Genomic DNA, 21,106 nt, shown 5'->3' with positions numbered 1-21,106 from the left:
ATGCTCGATTGATGTTAGTTGAATGGATAAAAGACATGGACATTCTGTTGGAAAATTTGTCCCTGTAGACATAGAGGAAAACCTGAACTCAGTGAAAATGTGTTGATTTTTTAAGCCTTATCTTTAGTGTTCTAAAAGAGATCAAATGTAAGGGGCTCAGCTATCCTTCAATCTAATTTTCAGATATATCAGTAAGCAAAGGGGAAAAAACAAAGTAAAGGCTATCAATATTTTGGATTGAAGGAAGGTCAATATTTTGGATGTAAAACAGAAGTTGGTGAACAACTTATGCTATGTTATTTCTTTTCTTTGCAACCTCATTAGTTTATTATTATTTCTTAATAGTAATTGAAAATGCCCTGTTAGAAACACTGATTGACCAAATGAGAAACTGAAATTTCATAAACTTATTATAAAGACTTGGGTTACCATAATCTGGAAATAAAAACACTTAGAAGGGAATTAGGTCTTTGTAATGTTAAAACATTACCTATTTAATGATCACTATGAATTAGTTAATTAATAATTAAGTTGGTTTGGCTACCACCTATATGTATTTATTGAATTTTAATAACTATTGTTTATAATTTAAAATTGCTTATGAAATCCCAAATATGAGTTATATAATTTTAGTGAACTACTATCATGGGATATAAAAGTGTATATTGGAAAAGAAGTTGGAAGAATAAAATACATAATTAAAGTTTGCTGATAGAACATCTACACAAAAAATCAATATGTACGTAGAAGGTTTCTGAATGACATTATTAATCTTGACGCAATTGACTTTTATCGGATATTCCATCTAACTACTGTAGAAAAAAATAACATTTTTTCATAGTAAACATGGAAAATTCACTGAGATATTCTGGGTCAATGTATACCAATATATTAAAATATTACAAATTATGTTCTCTGACCACACTGGAATTAAATTAGAAAACAGTAATAATAAGATATCTAGAAAAGCCCTAAATATTTGGAAATTGAACAATACACTTTATAAAACCCCATGCTTTAGAGAAGAAATAACAAAGAAATTATATAATACTTCAAATAATGATAATAAAAATGTAACATATCAAATTTGATAAGATGTAGCTACAGTGGTGCTTAGAGGGAAATGTGTAGCTTTAAATACTTACATTAAAAAAAGAAAAAAGGTAAGTTTAAAACCAGTTATCCAAGTTTCCTCTTAAGAAGCTAGAAAAAAAAAATGAGCAAATCAAACCCAAGTAAGTGAAGTAAATAAAAAGAGCAGAAATTAGTTAAATAGAAAATGAATAACCATAGAGAAAATTAACAAAGCCCAAACTTGATTTATAAAATCAATAAACCCCTAGGAATAATGATCTGAAAAAAGAATGGTTGGTGTAGTGGTCACCTGCTAGAGTGCCCATGTACCAACTCCTTGGTCTCTAAGAACTTTCTCATTCTGACAGACCTTCCTGTTTTTGTAAATAGGTTAAACCAGTTGAACTAGTGATTTTGAGGAAACTATTTCCCCTTGTGTTTTCATATTCACTTGGAACCCAGGATGGTGACAAGGAACCAGAATGTAGACCAGAAAAAAAAGGAGTGTTATGTACTAAGGAACTGTACTTCACTGTTGCAGCAGTAAAGGGTACTTTTAAAATAAGAATTCAAGTAAGCACCCAAATGTTTCTCGACCACCTCATATATGGGTCAGTGAGGTTGGATTTAAAGTCTAGGTGGACAGTGTTAGCATATCAAGTATCCAAGTGGCTGATGCATGCCTTTGAAAAAAACATAACTATCTGGTTTCTTATTTTGGATCTGTTGACCTGGGACTCATCTCTCACACTTTCATTTACTCATCTATAAATTGCAGTTCAAATGATCTCTTGAACTGCAGTAATGATACTTAAAGTGTGACACTTCACAAAGTCCTCAGAGACTCATGGAACTGAACAAAGAGAATCACATAGGGTCATTCTCCTTCATGACTAAATTGCCTACACTTATCACTGCAATTGTATGAGTCACATATGAACCATTTTATTCCCCTTAATTTGAAGATGTGGGATGGAGGTCACTTTCAGCACATGGAAACTACATATTTAATGGTAGTTGTAAGAAGTATTCCAAATTTCACGTCAGCCATTGGTCCATTTTGAGCATACAGTTTGCTAGCATTGAGTACTGTGTTCCAGTTCAGCTCAGACTTGCTCCACCCAATGGAAGCCAGCCAGGAAGTCCAGAGGGCAGTAGCCCAGCCTTTCCTGCAAACCCACCATGCAACCCACCCAGACCAGAACCCTGCCCACAGGTGGCCAAAAGAGGAGAGAGGAGGGGAGAGAGAGGGAGAGAGAGAGGGCAGGCTGTGGGGGAGAGGGCAGCTCCCCGAGGGAGGGAAGTCTGCTCCAGCTGGGCTAGGAAGTGCTGCAGCTGCTCCTCGCAAGGTGCCCTGCCAGCCCCACCCGCTGCTCTGTAAGAGCAATATCGATGAGCACGCCAGCGGGGCCTGAGGCCTCAGATGGGTCTTGTGTCCTTGGGACCTAAGGGCACACAAGTTTGTACTATGGGGTCCAGGCGCAAAAGGACAGTCGTCCTCTTGGCTTGTCCCTGCCTTGCCAAGGGAATGTCCTTCCCTTGGGAAAGGGAATGACTGTGCTGGAGTTGGCTGCGGCCTGCAGCCCCTGTCTTGTGAATTTCTCAGAGCTCCCAGTACAGGAAGAACTCAAGGACGTAGGGAGCCCGCTGCCTGTGCGTTAGGGGTCCCCTCGGTCAGCGCCCCCACCCACCCCATTGCCCTGAGTCTGGGTGGGGCTGTGAGGTTGAGGGGCTGGAATGCTGCCTCCTGCCAGTGTTGCCGCAGGGGGCCGCCGAAGGCCACTGGGATGTAGCGGGCAGGTGGGATTTTAGGATGGGGAGGGCAGTGGCTGGAGGGCGGGGAGGGAGGAGGGACAGGGGGGTCTTTGGAAAGAGCTGCGGGAGAGGGAGGGGGTGGGAGGCTAAAGCCTTCAGCAGCTGGTGTCCCCAGGAGGTCTGCAAACCAAGTAATAACCAGGTCAGTAACCCTGCTCCTGAGGTCAGGGGAGATTGGGCAGGTTCCAGGTGATATGTTCTGACGCCAGGGCCCCAGAAGCCCACGGCCTGCTCTGGCCACTCTGGCTCCCCACGTGGCTCTGGACCAGGCACAGCGAGGTTCCTGCTTGCCAGGTCTGGGCGCACCACCAGCTGGCCCAGGCGCTAGGCCTCGCTTTTCTGCTGCCCATGCCTCCTACCAGCTGTGTCTGGAAAGTAGGAGGCGGGCCAGCCTGCTGTGTGCCTGAGACCAGGGGCCTCCAGCATTTCGAGGTCCTGGTGTTCTCTGTGCCCTCCCATCACGGGATACTCCGGATCTGGCCCTGCTGGGTTCCAAGAGCTCACGAGGTCCAGCTGCTGGGGCTGAGGGGGTAGGGACTTCAGGGCCTTGGGGCCCTTGGTCGTACGAGCGTCCGCCGGGCCATCACGCAGCCCAGCCAGAGCCCTGACAGCCTCTACTGCAGGGCGCCACTTGCCCCAACCCACCTGGAGCCAGCAGGGCCCAGAGGGCACAGCCCAGCTCTAGGGCCCTTCCCCACTTTTCTTTTTCATTCCCTTCTTCTCTTTCCACCAGAACAGGCAGAACTGGATGAAGAAGGAATGAGCGACCCCAGACCTTACATAACCTGGGTTACCTAGTCGACCTGTCCTTGCACAGTGTTCTGAGAGGCTGTTCTTCAAGAACCTTCTCTGCCTGAACTCTCACTCCCCCTCGAGGCTTATTGAAACCTAAGGAGCTCTGTGAGCTCTGTCCAGTCCAGGCCTTTCTCTTGCTCTGGAAGCCTGTTTAGCACTTGGTCATTTTCTAGTTGTTCTATGAGTATTTGGCTGGTCTCTCCAGTAATGAAGTAGGACTCTCGGATGCAGGGACCCCTGGGTCATGCTGGTCCAAAATACGCCTCCACCCCAAACTGCTCACTCCTCTCCAAACACATTCAGAACTTTCTTTTTTAACCATATTTCTGATGGGTAGAAATGAAAGTGAAAAGTTATTTCTGGGTAAGCAAGATGTAGATGTACCTTAAAAAATTTTCCCCCCAGCTGGGTCCACATTCTACTTTAGAAATTTCAGAGGCTAGTAGAAAACAGGGAGAAAAAATTTTGAATTTTGAAAAAAATTGGAAACAAGAGTTTCCAGATGCTGGACCAGGGTCTGGTAAGGATTTTGAGGTGCCAAGGGCCACCCTCCAGGAGTTTTCTATGCCTCTATAGAGGATCCAGCTAACTTCACTGCCCACTTAATCTCATTCTCTTGAGCCCAGCACACATTCTCTAGGAGCATAGGCTGGGCTGAAAGTTGTGGTCCACCCAGAACAGCGCCAAACCTCCACAGAAGACAAGCCCAATGCTGGGGGCTGGTCCTGAAGATTTCCTGCTAATTATTAAAAAAATTAACTTTGAGAGGGGGTCCAAAATGATTTCCTTCCTTTTTATTTAACTGGAATTACAGGCTGTTAGAGCTAGAAAGATCATTAGGGTCCTGGCATCTGTCCTTTCCACTCAAGCAAAGACCCAAGCTGAGGGGACTGAACATAGGCAAAATACTCTTTGACATAAATCATACCAATGTTTTCTTAGGTCAGTCTATGAAGGCAATAGAAATAAAAGCAGAAATAAACAAATGGGACCTAATCAAACTTGTAAGTTTTTGCACAGCAAAGGAAACCATAAACAAAATGAAAAGACAACCTACAGATTGGGAGAAAAATATTTGCAAACGATGTGACTGACAAGGGCTTAATTTCCAAAATATACAAACAGCTCATACAACTCAATAACAAAAAACCAAACAACTCAATCAAAAAATGGGCAGAAGACCTAACTAGACATTTCTCCAAAGAAGACATACAGATGGCCAACAGGCACATGAAAAGATGTTCAACATCGCTAATTATTAGAGACATGCAAATCAAAACTACCATGAGGTACCACCTCACACAGGTCAGCATGGCCATCATTAAAAAGTCTACAAATAACAAATGCTGGAGAGGGTGTTGGAGAAAAGTGAACCCTCCTGCACTGTTGGTGGGAATGTAAACTGGTGCAGCCACTATGGAAAACAGTATGGAGGTTCCTGAAAAAACTAAAAACAGAGTTACCATGTGATCCAGCAATCCCACTCCTGGGCATATATCTGGACAAAACTCTAATTTGAAAAGATACATGCACCCCTATGTTCATAGCAGCACTATTTACAATAGCCAAGACATGGAAACAGCCTAAACGTCCATTGACAGATGAATGGATAAAGATGTGGCACACACACACACACACACACACACACACACACACACACAATGGAATACTACTCAGCCATAAAAAAGAATGAAATAAGGCCATTTGCAGCAACATGGATGGACCCAGAGATTATCATACTAAGTGAAGTCAGAAAGAGAAAGACAAAAAACATGTGATATCACTTATATGTGGAATCTAAAATATGACATAAATGAACTTGTCTACAAAACAGAAATAGACTCAGAACAGACTTATGGTTGCCAAGCGGAAGGGTGGGGGAGGGATGGATTGGGAGTTTGGGATTAGCAGATGCAAACTGTTATAATATATATATGTATAACTAGGGACTTCCCTGGTGGTCCAATGGCTAAGACACTGCACTCCCAATGCAGGGGGCCCAGGTTCAATCCCTAATCAGGGAACTAGATCCTACCTGCCGCAACTAAGAGTTAGCATGCCGCAGCTAAAGATCCTTCATGCCACAACGAAGATCCCGTGTGCTGCAACTAAAACCACACAAGGCCAAATAAAATATAAATAAATATTTAAAATATTTATATATATGTATAACTGAATCACTTTGCTGTACACCAGAAACTAACACAACATTTTAAATCAACTATATTTCAATAAATTTTTTAAAAGAGAAAAAAATGGTTATGATGGTAAATTTTATGAAGTACATTTTATCACAATAAAATTTTTTTTAAAGATTTCATTTCAAATTCTGGAAGGGCAAATACTCCACTACGCAACACTTGGGGGTGTCATCGTAGCTGGGATGCCCTCACACTGACCCCACGAATGGCTTGAGACACAGTAGTCTCAGAGTAGTCCCTCGCCATCATGTGGAATAAGCCAAAGAAACCAACTCTGTTACAGAATATTATGACTCTGATGGCCCCACCACTTCTCTGTGTTGCCCAGTGGGCTGCTCAGATCCATCCCATGGCACTTGGAAAGAGTTACCCCTCGCTCTCCTTGGAGGAGCCTTTCAACTGTCACAAGTAGCCAATTAATTTGAACTACCCCCGGGTACTCTGTCCTGGACACTTGACACCTTGACTCAGATAAGAACTAGGGGAGGACTTTGTTTACAAGTTCCAAAATTTATGAACGGGATTCACGCAACATCTGGTAGAGGCAACAAAAAGCAGCTTTGGCTACAGCAACAACATGCCAGCCAGCAGCGTGCCTGCTGCTGCCATCTGGAAGACCTGTTAGAAAGTCAAGATCAGTCATTCGGTCTGAGATCAAACCATTCTGCTTGCTGGACCAATTGTTTCAATGTTTTATTATTATTACTTATTATTATTACTTAGGGACTGTAAGGCCAACAGATCAGGAGACAATTGCCACTGAAAACATAGTTCATTGTGCTCAGCATTCCCAAGAGAGGGAGTAGGGACGCATGTGGAGGCATGGGACACAGAGTATGACCAAGGGGAAGTCAAGAGGCAGAGGCAGGGCAACGGGACTTAGGATTGGCTAGTCTGAATAATTTCAGGGGCTCAAGGGCATAGAAACGGTCCCTGTTTTATCATCTGTCTTTTAAATTTTTGTTAAGAGCTACACATGATGTATCGGGTAGAAAGAACTGAGGTAAATAGGCTTTTAGTGTGAGCTTTTGTATTTTTCTGGCTAGGAACCAGGCTGTATTTACTATTTACTCTAGTTGCAGGTGTCAGAGGCTAAAATTTCCTCCAGTGTTCTTATTTTTGTGTCTTGTGTTGTCTTTGGCTTTCCCATTAGACCTCTTACACAGATTCTGAGCCTAGCAGTTCCTTCGGCTATAGTCCCCTATTATTGTAACACAGGAGCTTTAGTTATGTGGTGGTAAGACCTGGGCGGAGGGGAAGTGTCTAGAATCCTATGGCTAGGGCTTAGTCTTTTCCTGAGCATCTGCCCCTGGCCTGTGACCTTCACAAGTGTTTCTGAGCTTTTGTTCCTCCCTTTATGTGACACAGGATGGCGAGAGAGGGTTGGAGCTCCGTATCTCCCTTCCCCCAGGTTGGATATGCTCTGTAACAGTTTCCCTGAGGATGGGCCTTTGTTAGGGAGGACAGGCTGCGCTGGTTCGTTTCCCAACGGTTCCTTTCCCCCTCCCTTTGCCAGAAGCACCGGGGGCTTTTTCTCCAGTCCTGACCCGGAGCACCTGGTAGGGCTCCTGGAGTAAAACCCACAAGTGTGACGCTCAGTGAGCCTCCAAGTTTTCCTACAAGTTGCTGACTCTGGCAGCCGCTTCTGAGCCTGGTGAGGCCTGACTCTCTGTCCTCACTCTTCTCTCCAGTTTTCGAGGCAGCAGGTGGCCCCGCGACCTCAATTTCCTCATGATCTAAGACGAGTGGCTAAACTGAAGTTTTCTCAGCTTTCTCCTTATTGTGAGGACAGGAATGACTTCCAAGCTCTCTGCATGCCAGATCAGAAACCACTGTAACCTACTGTAACTTCCACGCTTAAAATTAATATGATTATGGAGATAATCCCCGCCCCCCGCGCAGAAGTGTGAATGAATACACGCGTGCGGTAGTGCGCTCCTGGGGACAGGGCCTCGGGCCTGCGCGTAAGCTCCCTGGATTAACTGATCCGACAGGGTAAAGGGATGGAAAACGGAGGAAGGCGTTTCCTGACTCATGTTTGTGGCTTTGGCTCCCCTTTCGAAGGGACGTGTGCCCGGGCTGGGGTGCGGGGGGCGTGGCGTGCGGGCGCGGCCCGAAAGCCCGCGTTGCCCCCGTGAGAACCCAGGACCCCTAACCACTGGACCACAGGGCAAACGCAGCGGCCGCCGGGCCAAAGAGAGCTAAAACCGTCGGGGAACGCTCCGGTCCCCTCCGCGGACTCAGCTCCGCAGCGGCCGCCCCACCTTCCCCGCAGGCCCGGGAGCCAGGCTGCGGCGGCGCCGCCCTCGAGGGAGGGGCCGGGCCCGGGGCGCCCTTCACGGCGGTGGTCTAATACTCACATACTGGAGTAAACATTTAACCTGTAACTACTACTATTACTCACACCTGTAGTGGATGTGGTACCGCATGTAACTCACTGGTAGAACAACTAGTCAATGACGTGATGAAAATCGACGCTTCCCATTAATACGCTGACGGATGGGACCCAGAGCTTCCCGGGCCTCAATTTCTCTAGGTTCAAATGGAGAGAGACATTTAATTTGACGTGAGGTGTGCTAGTGAAAAAAAAGCCAAACTGTGGCAAGTTTAAAGAGTAAGAAAATGAATTCAACGTTCCCATACCGGGAGTCGAACCCGGGCCGCCTGGGTGAAAACCAGGAATCCTAACCGCTAGACCATATGGGAACTGCTGAAAAAGCCTTGTCCTCGATGCCACATATATTATTTCCGTCAGCTTGTCGTCAGCACCGCCACACCACGTCTGCGCACCTCAGGCCTTGCTCCCGCTGGTAGACATCCGTGCTGACTGCGGCTGCGCGAGCCCAGGCTTCACGGACCCGCCCGCCTACGCAGCGCCGGCCGGCACATCCGGGCCCCCCCCAGGGGCGGGAACTCCTCCTCCCGGAAGTGTTCCCAAGAACAGACGCGAGGGTGGCTGGGCGCTAGTCGTTGTCACCTTCCGCACTAGCACACCCCGCTGGGACCCTGGCCGCCACCGAAACCCAACTTCAACAGTAAATAAAGGAGGGCTATTGCTTGTCCTTCGATGTCAACTGACATGTAAAACAAAAGACACCCCTTCTCCCCCCGCCCCAGGACCGGGTTCCCGGTGAAAATCTTTTCCTCGAAAAGCAAAAACGGAGTGTTATCTTTCACTCATTTTAGCTTGAAGATTTCAGAGGTTGGCACTTTGTTGGTAACGGGTTTTGGTCTGAAATTCAACCTTTTGTGTGGGTGGAGGGATGCCCTTTTTCCCTCCGGTCACAGCGTTTCCTTTTCAGTGTTTCGATTAGGCTTTTTCACGGACAACTCAAGCTCAACGTAGTTCCCCCCCCACCCCGCCCCCGGCCAAAAAAAAAAAAATTCCCTCCAACCAGAAAATGTGCGCTACTGCGGTTAAAGTATGTATTAAAGGCTCAAGAATTAAAACAGTGTGGTTCCTGTGTCTGACATTAAGATCAATGAAACAGAATGGAACCGCCAGAATATGCTACGGGTATACAACATTGGGATTAATCGAAAGAAAAAGGTGGCATCACAAATCGGTGATAAGGGTGGTCCCCTGTATGTGGACCTGTGGTAGAAAAGAGGAAGTTGAGTGCAGGACTCACCCTGTACCTCACCTGAAAACACAAAAGTTCTTGAGGAAAACACTGGCGAATTCCCTTACCGTCACATCAACTACAATCCCAAAGCAAGAAATCATACAACAGCTGATTGATAAATTCAACTGTACTAAGAAAACTGACATAAAAAAACAAGACCTGAGAGATGCTCATGATAGCTTTCACCTTGCTCTTTGAGCTATTCATTTGGTCTATGCAGTTTAATGTAATGTGTTTTATTTTATAATAAAAAGTTTGGTTTGTTATTTTTTTAAACCACCATAAGCAAAATTAAAAGACAAACTGGGAAAAAAAATTTACATCTCATATTATGAACAAAAAACTAACATCCACCAAACATAACAATTAGCTCCTAGAAACTGCTAAAAATACCAACAAGCCAGTAGGAATATGAATTGACACAGAGTTCCTGGCCCTTCAACAAATTAAAAGACTCACTTTTGGAAAGATAAAGGCAAGTTTTTAAAAACCTGAATGGTCTCTTGAAAGATTTCCCTTGAAAATCTAAGTCCGATCCTTTTTACTTTCTGGCTTAAAACCTGCCAAGCGCTGCCCATCTACTCGGGTGTGTGTGTGTTTTATCGATGAGGAATCATTCTGTCCTGATCTGTTAGCTGTGTATGGTTTTTTCCTCCATCAAAATCACTTTTAAGGATCTAGTGAAACTGAAGCACCTACTTCTTGTCCTTCCCTGCCACTAGCTGTGCAATATTTCATCCTTTAATGAAAAACCACAGCTGATTTATGCATCAGGTTGTTACAGTTGTTCAGTGATATGAACTAACCTAACAGGTTTGTGCCTGCCCCACATGAATATGTCCTGAGACAACAGAAGTCTAGAAGTGGTTTCATAGTAGTGACTTTCAACATTACTCACTTTGTCCCTTCAAACTTCCCCACCTAACAAAGTTGGAAACATGCAGACCAGAGAAGTATTAAGGAGGGAGGAATAGCTGAGGTGGGGGGGCAATCTGTGAAGGAAGAAGGCCTGAGATAATGCAGCCACATCGAAGAACAGCTGTGCTCACTGCCTTGCTTCTGTGGTGGCAGGTCAGGGAGCCCCGGGCTCCAGCTGCTTGAGTTTCTCCTGCAGCCCCTGGAGCCGGCTTCGACCCCAGTCGATGCGGATCTGAAGGCTGGCCATGTCTGCAGCCAGCTGCAGACCTAGAGGAAGAGGAGAGGCTGTCACCATGGTATCTGTGGTGACAAATGACTCAGGGGGCTCTGGACATCCCCAGGCCTCTCTGGCCTTCACACTCTTCCTAAAACATTCCAGGTATAGCCTTGCATTGGCTCCTCAAGAACCTCACTGGACCCATACCCTCATGTCCTTCAGGTCATTGCTAAAATGTCACCTCCTCAGAATACTTCCTTGACCCCCTTATATCACCCACCAAGAACTAAAAATTCACAGATCATAATATAGTCTCATGTCCTTATTTCCTTCCTTCTTTTCTCCATTATCACAGCCCCTCACTGCTCTTGTCCTCTCTCCTTCTACCTGTTTTCTCTGCCCCCAAGAGCGGTCCACACTCTGGATCCACCTCTACGTTGCTTTCACCTGATGCTTCTCCTGGAACAGCTGCTGTCAAGTCCTCTGGGCCCTCCACACCACCCAGTCCACTGGCCAGTCCTGTCTTCAGCAGAACTGCCTGGCGGCAGAGCTAGCCACACACCTGATCACCTCCCTCCAGGGCACATCTTACCCTCCTGGTGTTGCTCCTGCCTCACGGCTGCTTCTCAGTCTCCTCGACTGGTTTCTTCCCTTCTTTTTTCCCTTACTTCCTGTCCACATTCCCAGGACCTCTGCTGTTCTTATCTCATTTCAACTTTAATGCTGTGTCTGTGTTAGCAACTTGGGAATTTAAAACCAGTGTCATGCAGTGGGCTCCCAAATCTCTCTCTCCAGCCCAGTCCTCTTCCAGACTCCAGACGCATGTGGCCAACCATCTGATCAGAATCTCCAGCACACAGTACCAGGAACACACCCCACACCACTCCTGACTTCCCCTCGGCTGCTGCTCTGCAGCCCTCCCACTCCAGGTGAGGGCATCCACCCTTTCAGGCATTCTGGCTAGAAACTGTGGGCTCATCCTTCACTCCTCTCCTTCCCTTACTGCCCAGTTGATCTGTCAGCAAATCCTGTGGCTTTTACTTGAAAAAACGTGCAGCTTCCCACCACTTACCCCTTCCTCCACTGCCCGCCCCCCGCCCCCCTCCACTAGACCACTGGCCTCCTCTCTGCCATTCCAGATACAACCTTGCCTCAGAGCTCTGCCCTGGCTGGTCCCTGCACCCAGAACACTGTTCCCCCAGATCACCAAAGCTCTCTCCTTCATCTCTTCAGAGGCCTTTCCAGGCTACCATTCAAAAAACAGCTTCCCCAGCCCACTCCATACTCTACCTTATTTTTTCATAGCAAGTCTTATTACCTGGTATTATATTTAGGGCCTACTTATTTGTTTGCATGTTGTTTTTCTGCTCTCAATAGAATAAACATCCCATGAGGGTGTTTATCCCTTTTGTTTACTGCCAGCACCTAATATGAACCTGGAACTCTGCCAACAGCGAATAAATGCTTTTTGAAAAAACAGAAGGTGTGCAACAAAAGTCTGCAATGGAGAAAACCTGCAAAGCCCTTTGCAGACTAATCCCAGACCTGGCATTGTGCTCAAGTGCTCCCTGTAGATAGAGGGTCCACTCACCCTCCCGGAAGCTGGCTTGAGCTTGCCGTAGACTGTGAGGAACCAGGATTCCAAACCAGTTCAGAGGGTCCTGGGGAGCTGGGGAGGGGTCTGGCTCCGGGGTCCTCGTGAGACCCTTGCGCCTGCGCAGAACTGTAAAAAGAAAGGCTGGAGGTTGGGGGTCTTGTTACCTGGCCCTTGTTTTCTCAGTAACACAATGTTAAACTTTACTTGAGCTCGTGATCCCCAAAAATACCGATGGTTGGAAAATCCTCTCAACCTTTTATGTTCTGGAAAACAGCTTACTACAAAGAACCACCCTTCCCCTTGTGATTCATGTGAATCTGTCCACTCTTTCTCTTGACTATCGCAAAACCAGCAAATGACCCCCCTTGTTTACCCGTGAAAAAGCCACACACTGACTTTTCCCATTTCGCCTGAACATGCTGAAAAGCCAGACAGACCCTTCAACTCCCCGTTCTTTGTCTCACGAATGATTAACTGAGATTAGAAACTTGTCGCCCTGAAACTAGCTAGACACAGAAATAAATATCTTCTGCGCAGCTGAGACTTCCTCTGATTGCAAAGCAATCCCAACTGTAAAGGACCTCACCTATAACTTTCTCTCTCTCTCTGTAAAAGTCTAAGGCAAAAAACCACTCTGCTGAGACATTCTACATTCTGATCTTCAGACCTGGGGTGCTCTCTCTATCGCAACAGCCTAAATAAAATCATCTCCTCCGTTGTCCCGTGCATTTTGTCTTTGACATCGGAAGGGGCCCTACGGGAAGAAGGGGCGAGGGGACTCACCTGCCTCGCGGGGTCCCACCTCCTCTGGAATCTGGGTGCCGGCTCTCACCATCCAGAACTTCTGGAGTCCGTCCTGGGCCTCGCTAAAGAACGAGAAGGGAGGCTGGACCTTTGGCGGCCCCGACCTGGCCCCTGCCTGCCCACACGCTGCAGCGTGAAAGGGACCTCACCTGGTGCAGACGCGGACCTGGGGCTCCATGCGGGAGGCATACTGCAGAGGCCCCACCGACTTCGCACCCATGGCGTAGCGAGCTTTGGAGAGCGACAGCCAGCCCTGGGAAGACAGAGGAGAGCGGTGAAACTCCGTAACCTTCGCGTGCCGGCCCTCCCGCCCCAGGCTCCCACCTCCTCCACCCGCGCGTTCAGCGCCGCCCGCTTCGCCTCCAGTTCCTCCAGGTCCCCGAGCAGCTGCAGGAGAAGAGAGTCCAGCTCGGCTCGCGGATTCCGCGCCGCCATGGAGTCCGCACACAGTCAGTAGCCGGCTCCCCAGGTCGCCCAATCAGCGTCCGCCGTGCCAGAAGGACAGCCAATAGGCGCGCGAGGTCCGTTCCCGAGGGGGCGTTCCCAGCCTTGGGCCGAGACACCCACTGGGTGGAGGCGACTCGCTTAGTTCCTTTAAGGATAAGCACCTTCAGAGCAGCGGCCCGAGGGGGTGATTAGCGCCTCGTCACGCGAGCACCGGAAGGGGACCAGCCACCCGGACAGTCGGCGAGATCTGTGGGTGTCTCCGAATCGCTTTTGGAATCGGCCGTTTTTAAAAGTACGGCTGTCGCAGTGGCGATGGAAGGAGGCATAGCTGTTCGGCAACCATTTTAAGGGAGGAGCGGCTTTAAATTTAATTCTAGAACCGGCCGCTAGGCGATCATCCGGTCAATCGCTGTGCAGCTTTTACAGTTGCTGCACTATTTCGAGCCTACAGTTATGATTATTTTAGCTTCTAACTGGGCATCCCGCTCCGCACGGTAGGTAGTGAAGCCACGGCCGACGCCTTTATTAACGGCCGTTCTAAGCCACGTGACAGCACCTTGACAACGCCCCCCCCCCCATCTCCTAGTAGTTGGTCCAGCTTCGGGCTGGCCAATCGCCTTGCGACTCCCAGCCACTGTTCGCCATTTTAACTTTGGGCATTCTCGGCAGCAGCAGAATCTAGTGAGGCCTCTAGCGGCCTTCTCGGTTGAGGGCGGAAGCGACGACTGCGTGGTACCGGCGGCGCCAGAAGAGAACTCCTGGACCCACGTGGAAGCTGCGCCCAGGATGGTAGGAGGGATGTTTAAGCTCCTGTTTTGGAGGTCGGGGGCTCGCGGACGCTGGGGATGTGACCCGTGGGCTCGGGGCGGGTGTTTCCGGGGCCCGGCCTTGCGCGGCGAAAAAGGGTTGTCTGAGCGGGTCTGCTGTTTCCCAGCTGCGCCGCGAGGCCCGCCTTCGCCGCGAGTACCTGTATCGCAAGGCCTGTGAGGAAGCTCGGCGAACGGCCCAGGAGAGGAAGGACAAGGTTCGGCGTGCGCTCGAGGGTACGTCTGTCCCCGCCCCCCAGTCACTGTAAAGACCCTTGGGCTTTCCTGTTAAAACCCAACGGGAAAAAGGCCAGTGGTGTCAAACGCGTTTAATTAGCATTTACTTGTGTTAGTGTGGTGAGTATCTTTTCAGGTATTTACTGGTCATTTTCCTTTCCTGTTGGATCTTCCTGATGGGTTGCAAATGTCGCTTTCATGATGGTGTGAATTACTTGTCATTTATGCTGCAGTATCCAGATTTTACAACTTGCGTAGTGATTTTATTTACAGTGTCTAGGTCTTCCCAAATTTAAACATTTCACGTGGTTCTATATTTATTTCCCCTCTGTCGTTTTTATTCTTGCTACTTTTTTCACTACAAGGTAACAAGAATATCTTATTGTCTTTTGGTGCTGTTATGAGTCCCTTGTATTTTAAAACTGTTAACTCATGTAGAACTTAATTTTATTTGCGTTGTAAATTAGGAATTTAACTTTGCAATATTTTCCCCGCTTTCCATTTGCCGTTCTAATGAAGAGCCTGTCACACATGCCAGATCGGAAATGCCGTATTTATCCGTATTTTGTTGGTTCTCATGTTGGTGGAGCTCTGTTTCCTATCTGATAGTACATCAACTCCATATCTCTATTTTAGATTCACTTTGATTTTCTTAGATTTTAGACATATGAAGTATATGAGGTATGTGTATGTAATACTTATGTCAAGCGTAAAGTTAAACACCTGTGACCTATCTGCCCGTGTTAAGAAATGAAAAATGATCAATATATTTAAATTCAGAAATATTTCCCCCAACTTAGGTAACACGGTATTGAATATTGATTAAAAATGAACCATTTCCTTGCTGTTCTTTTTGAGGATTATCATGCTTGTTTGTATTCTTAAATCATATTGATTGATTTTTAGTTGTAAAGGTAGTATTAGGTTGCGTGTATTCTTTTGCAGCTTTCTGTTTTGGTTCAGTGTTGTTTCTAAGATCCATTGAGTGTAGGTGGGGCTCCTGCAGGTTAATATTCCACGGGGTCTTCATCCATTTCCCTGTGGGTGGTGTGGAGCTTATTTTTAGTTTGGGGCAGGCCTGCTGCTGTGAACATTCTCTTCCATGTGCAAGAGTTTGTCCAGGGCATGTTGGAGGGACCTGCTGGGTTCAAGGGCATGCTCCAAAGTGGGCATGCCCACAGCCTAGCCCCTCTGCCAAGTCCATCGTTAGTTCACAGAGGAAACCTCTGACCCAGAGCATCACGATTAATGATTTTATTGTCAGAGGATTTCAGGGTTTCTGGTCCACCTTTGTATAGAAAGAACAGTTTCCATTTATTCTTTAAAAATTAATTGTTAATTTTTTTCTAACTACAAAGGGAGTGCATACTTGTGATTAAATATTTTAGAAACCCTTCAAGTCTTGAGAATCAGGAACCATAGTAAATGAAATCTCCTATAACCACTGTTAGCAGGTTGGCATGTAGCCAAAAATAGTTTCATCCCTCTCCCCCTAGTTACGTATCACCTCTCTGCTCAGAAGGGAGTAAAAGGGGTATTTTTTCATCAAGTTTGTTCAGTGTTGTATAAACTGAAGGCTCCACGCATGTGTCTCACTAGCCCCTCTGTCTTCCCTCTGCAGAGAACCGCCTGATTCCCACCGAGTTACGCAGGGAGGCTCTGGCCTTACAGGGTTCCCTGGAGTTTGACGATGCCGGCGGTGAAGGTGACCTTCCCTGACCCTGTGGGCCAGCCTCACTCCCTGCAGTTGAGCCCACTGGCTTCCATGTCATTCCTCAGACACCTTGAAGAAAGGTTGTGTGGCTCCCACTCCTGAAACTGTCCCCCAGGTGCCCTCGTGGCTCTGTACAGATGACACCTCAGGGGACCTCTCCCTGAGTGCTCCCAATTCCATTTACATGACACAGTATTACCCCACTTTCTGCTTTGCTTTGTCGGTTGATTGTCCCGCTTACTAGGACGGTGGGCTCTGCTGGGGCAGAGCAGTGTCCATTTTGTTCACTGCTGTGTCCTCAGCTACCAGCACTTCATTGGCACTCAGACGTCTCATTCACTGCATTATTCAACAAATGTGAAAGGAATCACAAACATAAATATTTGTTATGAGGGAATGGAGCCTGATACCTTTGGCCTTAACAGAATCTGGACTTGTGCTAACATGGTAGCTACTAGCTCCATGTGATTACTAGAGCGTAAATGAACTAAAGTTAAATCAAATATAAAGATTCAGTTCCTTGGTCACACTTGTGTTTGTAGCCAGTGTGGCTGGGGGCCACCCTGTTGACGCAGAGCAGGTACAGAGCCTTTCCATCCTTGAAGGTATTGTCAGACAGTGCTGTTCTAGGTGGATTTGGCCACCCCAAGTTAGCACTTCACTTCTCTAGGCAATGTCACGTTCTTGTGCCTCATGCTCCTAACAGGTGTGACCAACCACATGGATGATGAGTATCGATGGGCAGGGGTTGAGGATCCCAAGGTCATGATCACTACTTCCCGAGATCCCAGTTCCCGCCTCAAGATGTTTGCAAAGGTACCAGTCGATGGGGGTTAGTGGGAGATGCTCAGGCCCCAGGAGCCCCAGTCCTAACCAGAGGGAGTTCATATGCAGGAGCTAAAGTTGGTGTTCCCAGGCGCCCAGCGCATGAACCGTGGCCGGCATGAGGTAGGGGCGCTGGTGCGAGCCTGCAAAGCCAACGGGGTCACTGACCTGCTGGTTGTCCACGAGCATCGAGGCACACCTGGTAAGACTGAAGGGAGGGAGCAGGGTGCTGCCATGATGGCTGGCTGGGAGCAGAGGGTCTCTGACGGCTTACTTGGCCCCGCCAGTGGGGCTCATTGTCAGCCACCTGCCCTTTGGCCCAACCGCGTACTTCACACTGTGCAACGTGGTCATGCGGCATGACATCCCCGACCTGGGCACTGCGTCGGAGGCCAAGCCTCATCTGATTATGCATGGCTTCTCCTCCCGCCTGGGTAAGCGGGTGAGTCTGAGGCCATGGGGTGAGGGCTGGGGGCCTGGAGTGCCAGGCTGGGCATTTTCCACTTTTCTTCCTTCTGCCCCAGGTCTCCGACATACTCCGCTACCTGTTCCCTGTGCCCAAAGATGACAGCCGCCGGGTCATCACCTTCGCCAACCAGCACGACTACATCTCCTTCCGGTGGGTCAGTGGGCTGGGCCCGAGTGGTGTCCTGACCTTTGTGTCCCTGTGCTGTTTGTTGTTGACCCTGAAGCTGCTCCCTGCCTCCCCTCACTCCTGCCCTGCCCCCCTTGCCCCAGGCACCATGTGTACAAGAAGACCAACCACCGCGATGTGGAGCTGACTGAGGTTGGGCCTCGCTTTGAGCTGAAGTGTGAGTTTGGGGCTTTATCCCACATCTGGTGGGGGGCAAGCTGGCTGTGTAAGTGACCATATCTCATTCCCCTCCGCCAGTGTACATGATCCGTCTGGGCACGCTGGAACAGGAGGCCACAGCAGACGTGGAGTGGCGCTGGCACCCCTACACCAACACTGCACACAAGAGGGTCTTCCTGAGTGCTGAGTGAGCCCACTCACCAGTCAGGATGTGGACCTGGACCCGGGAGCTGGGGAGAGGTCAGAATAAAGTCTGTTTGCCACAGCACCCTGCTAGCCTCTGAGTGGCCAGGACAGGGCTGTCAGGCTGAGCGTGAAGGATCTGGGGTCTCCTCAGCTGGGGACCTGATAGCTCTGGGACATTCTCAGGCCTGGTGGTGACATCATGTCTAGGACAAGGCAGGCCTGATGTGCTGGCTTGCCCCTGGGCCACAGAGAGTTTGGTGCTACCCTGGGAGATTTGGTGCTGCTCTCTGTCACTCAGGAGTCGGGGCCCTGTGACTTCATCATCTGAGAGTGGGGATAATAATGTGAGCACGGAAGTCTCACTTAGAGCAGGGCTTGGCGCTGGGGCCAGCTCTCAGCCAGGGACAGGCAGAAAATAAACAAGAGGCAAACCATTTATTCACTTCATTGTGGCCTCCTTTGAGTGTAATTAAAGTTCCTCAGAGAACCCAGTGCACTTGGACTCACCAGCAGTGGAAAGCTTTATAATGACCATCTTTCCCTTTAAGGATCTCCTTAGGCTCTCCCTGGATTACTGAGGATATTTCTAGGTTATCTAGGATGTCTGGTATGTGTGGGTTCACCACTCTTTGATGGTCGCACACTCAAGTTGTTTCCTGTTTTTACTACCACAAACATTGCTTCAAGAACATTGAACATACCTCTGTGCATATTTATGCGAGTATATCTGATGAGTAGACTACTGCAAGTGGAATTGTGTCTTGAAAATGATTATAGATGCTGCAGAATTGTCCTCCAAGAGGCTGTCTCTCCCAGCCACTATCAGCGGATCTGAGTGTTTCCTGTGTCCTTGTCAGCACTGTGGACTGTCAGACTTTGCATCTTGCCCAAGCTCTAGGTGCAAAATGGGTCCTCAGTTGAATTTGCATTTCTTTAATTATGACAGAGGTTATGCATCTTCAAATACTCATTGGCTATTACTGTATGTGTATTCTCTGTGACCTGTTAGCTCTTTATAGAAATAGTTGTTCACCTCTATGTTGATTGATTATTTTAAGTCTTTTAATTGTGGAGAATTCCAAACATAAGAGCTGAGAGGACTGTACGGTGAGTCCATGAACCCATCTCAATGTTGACCAGTCTGGTTTCCTTCATAGCCCCACCCACTCCCTTTATCCACTCCATTCGTTTATTTTGAAGCAAATCCCATACACCATATCATTTCATCCATAAATATTTCCATATATCTCTGAAAGATAAGACTCAACAGGAATAACAATACCACTGTCGCACCTAAAAAATCAACAATTATTCCGAATTCTACATGTTAATGTTCAGTTTTCCCTGATTACGTTATGTTTGAACTAGGATCCCACTTAGGTCCATTCATTGCAAATGATTGACAAGTCTCTTGTCTTTTTTATTTTATTTATTTATTTTAAAAAATTGAACCATCTTTTTCCCTTTATTTATTTATTTTATTTATTATTCTATGGCTCTGTTGGGTCTTCGTTTCTGTGCGAGGGCTTTCTTTAGTTGCGGCAAGTGGGGGCCACTCTTCATCGCGGTGCGCGGGCCTGTCACTATCGCGGCCCCTCTTGTTGCGGAGCACAGGCTCCAGACGCGCAGGCTCAGTAGTTGTGGCTCACGGGCCTAGTTGCTCCACGGCATGTGGGATCTTCCCAGACCAGGGCTCGAACCCGTGTCCCCTGCATTAGCAGGCAGATTCTCAACCACTGTGCCACCAGAGAAGCCCCCTTTTGTCTTTTTTAAAACAGCTTTATTGAGATATAATGCACGTCCCACACAGTTCACCTGTTTAAAGTGTACAATTAAATATTTTTTTTATCATATTCACAGGGTTGTACAACAATCACCACAGTCTAATTTTAGAGCATTTTTGTCCCTCTTAAAAGAAACTCCATACTCTTTAGCTGTCACTTCCCATTCCTCTCCAACCATCTCCCAGCTCTCAGCCCCCAGCCCCTTGTAGCCACTAATCTACTTTTGGTTTCTATAGACTTGCCTATTCTGGACATTCCGTAGGAACTGTAATAGGGAAGAACCTTTTGTATTCTATTACAAGCTAATCACTAAAGGGATGTTGCCTATAAGCTTGAGTTATACATAATGGCTTATCTCTGGGAACCCTGCTTCCCAGGTAATGAGCTAAAATACCTTTGTTTAACTCACAGGAAACATCCTGACCAGGTCCACCTGTAAATGACTGCAGGGAGGAAGAAATTAACACATCCTCTCCAGAGGCTGATGGGAACCAGGAAGTGTTTGATTTTACTTCCTTCTCTTTTAGTATAAAAGGAGCCTGAATTCTAACTCAGGCAAGATGTTTCTTCGGGGCAGGAGCCCACCATCTTCTCGGTTTGCTGGCTTTCCAAATAAAGTCTTATTCCTTGTCCCAACAACTCGTCTCTCGATTATTGGCCTGTTGTGCGGCAAGCAGTATGAGCTTCGACTCGGTAACGGAACGGAATCATACCATATGTGGTGTTATTTAGCATTGTTTTCAAAATTTGTCCATGTTGTAGCATGTGTCAGTACTTCATTCCTTTTTTTATTGCTAAACAGTATTCTATTGCGTGTGTATACTTTATTCATCAGTTTATGAAATTTGGTTTGTTTTTCACTTCTGGACTATTTTGATAATGCTGTTATGAGCACCTGTGTATAAGTTTTAAGTCTCTATTATCCTATAGAATTCTCTCTTTTTAATTTTTTTTCTTTGTAATTTATTCAGTTAGGAAATTGGTTTGTCTTGTGGAGTTTCCAGAGACTGGAACAAAAGCCCTCCCAAAGGCAGTTACCTCCAATCACTGGTGGATGCAAGCTGCCACTTGTAACTGGAGAGGCTGGCACTTTTCCTTTTTTGCCACATGCCAGACTTGTAGGTGGGCCAACAGGTCAGCCCACACCCAATCCAAAAGTTCTTAACAGAGTGGAGCGGTGGGAGAATTTTTTCAAATTTTTTGTTCCCTTTTGTGGCCTAGCAAAAAAGGAAGTCAGAAGAACTGT

General features: G+C 47.3%; 2 protein-coding genes and 1 non-coding gene across 3 annotated transcripts; 1 reads left to right on the top strand and 2 right to left on the bottom strand.

Annotated features, from left to right (window-relative positions):
• Nucleotides 1-8,519: 8,519 nt before the first annotated feature.
• On the bottom strand, nt 8,520-8,591 carry TRNAE-UUC (transfer RNA glutamic acid (anticodon UUC)). The gene has a single exon. It is a non-coding gene; the product is annotated as a tRNA-Glu (tRNA).
• A 706-nt stretch (nt 8,592-9,297) lies between these two features.
• On the bottom strand, nt 9,298-13,511 carry CCDC115 (coiled-coil domain containing 115). The gene is made up of 5 exons (XM_061199019.1): nt 13,372-13,511; nt 13,197-13,300; nt 13,027-13,109; nt 12,238-12,369; nt 9,298-10,696 (listed from the first exon to the last, which is right to left on the bottom strand). The coding sequence occupies exons 1-5, from the start codon at nt 13,480-13,482 to the stop codon at nt 10,584-10,586; spliced, it is 543 nt and encodes a 180-aa protein (XP_061055002.1). The 5' UTR covers nt 13,483-13,511; the 3' UTR covers nt 9,298-10,583.
• Nucleotides 13,512-13,628: 117 nt separating this feature from the next.
• On the top strand, nt 13,629-20,499 carry IMP4 (IMP U3 small nucleolar ribonucleoprotein 4). Its single transcript, XM_061199008.1, has 11 exons — nt 13,629-13,988; nt 14,164-14,283; nt 14,429-14,537; nt 16,159-16,242; nt 16,958-17,067; nt 17,146-17,278; nt 17,364-17,518; nt 17,601-17,695; nt 17,815-17,888; nt 17,969-18,130; nt 20,272-20,499. Exons 2-10 carry the CDS (start codon nt 14,281-14,283, stop codon nt 18,079-18,081), a joined length of 876 nt encoding a protein of 291 aa, XP_061054991.1. The 5' UTR covers nt 13,629-13,988; nt 14,164-14,280; the 3' UTR covers nt 18,082-18,130; nt 20,272-20,499.
• The last annotated feature ends 607 nt before the right edge of the window (nt 20,500-21,106 follow it).

Source organism: Eubalaena glacialis, chromosome 1, assembly GCF_028564815.1.
Source record: "Eubalaena glacialis isolate mEubGla1 chromosome 1, mEubGla1.1.hap2.+ XY, whole genome shotgun sequence".
NCBI classification, from domain to species: Eukaryota; Metazoa; Chordata; class Mammalia; order Artiodactyla; family Balaenidae; genus Eubalaena; species Eubalaena glacialis.
Note: the sequence above shows the minus strand (reverse complement) of the source record. Positions and strands in the feature narration are given on the sequence as shown.

Bases quoted from the DNA above. Each gene is read 5' to 3' on its own strand.
- CCDC115 (XM_061199019.1), bottom strand. From the start codon at position 13,482: ATGGCGGCGCGGAATCCGCGAGCCGAGCTGGACTCTCTTCTCCTGCAG. The intron at 13,301-13,371 runs GTGGGAGCCTGG...CTGTCTTCCCAG, and splicing joins TGAACGCGCGGGTGGAGGAG to GGCTGGCTGTCGCTCTCCAA. The intron at 12,370-13,026 runs GTGAGTCCCCTC...TTCTTTTTACAG, and splicing joins GGTGGGACCCCGCGAGGCAG to TTCTGCGCAGGCGCAAGGGT.
- IMP4 (XM_061199008.1), top strand. The intron at 17,279-17,363 runs GTAAGACTGAAG...TGGCCCCGCCAG, and splicing joins CGAGCATCGAGGCACACCTG to TGGGGCTCATTGTCAGCCAC. The intron at 17,889-17,968 runs GTGAGTTTGGGG...CCCCTCCGCCAG, and splicing joins GCCTCGCTTTGAGCTGAAGT to TGTACATGATCCGTCTGGGC.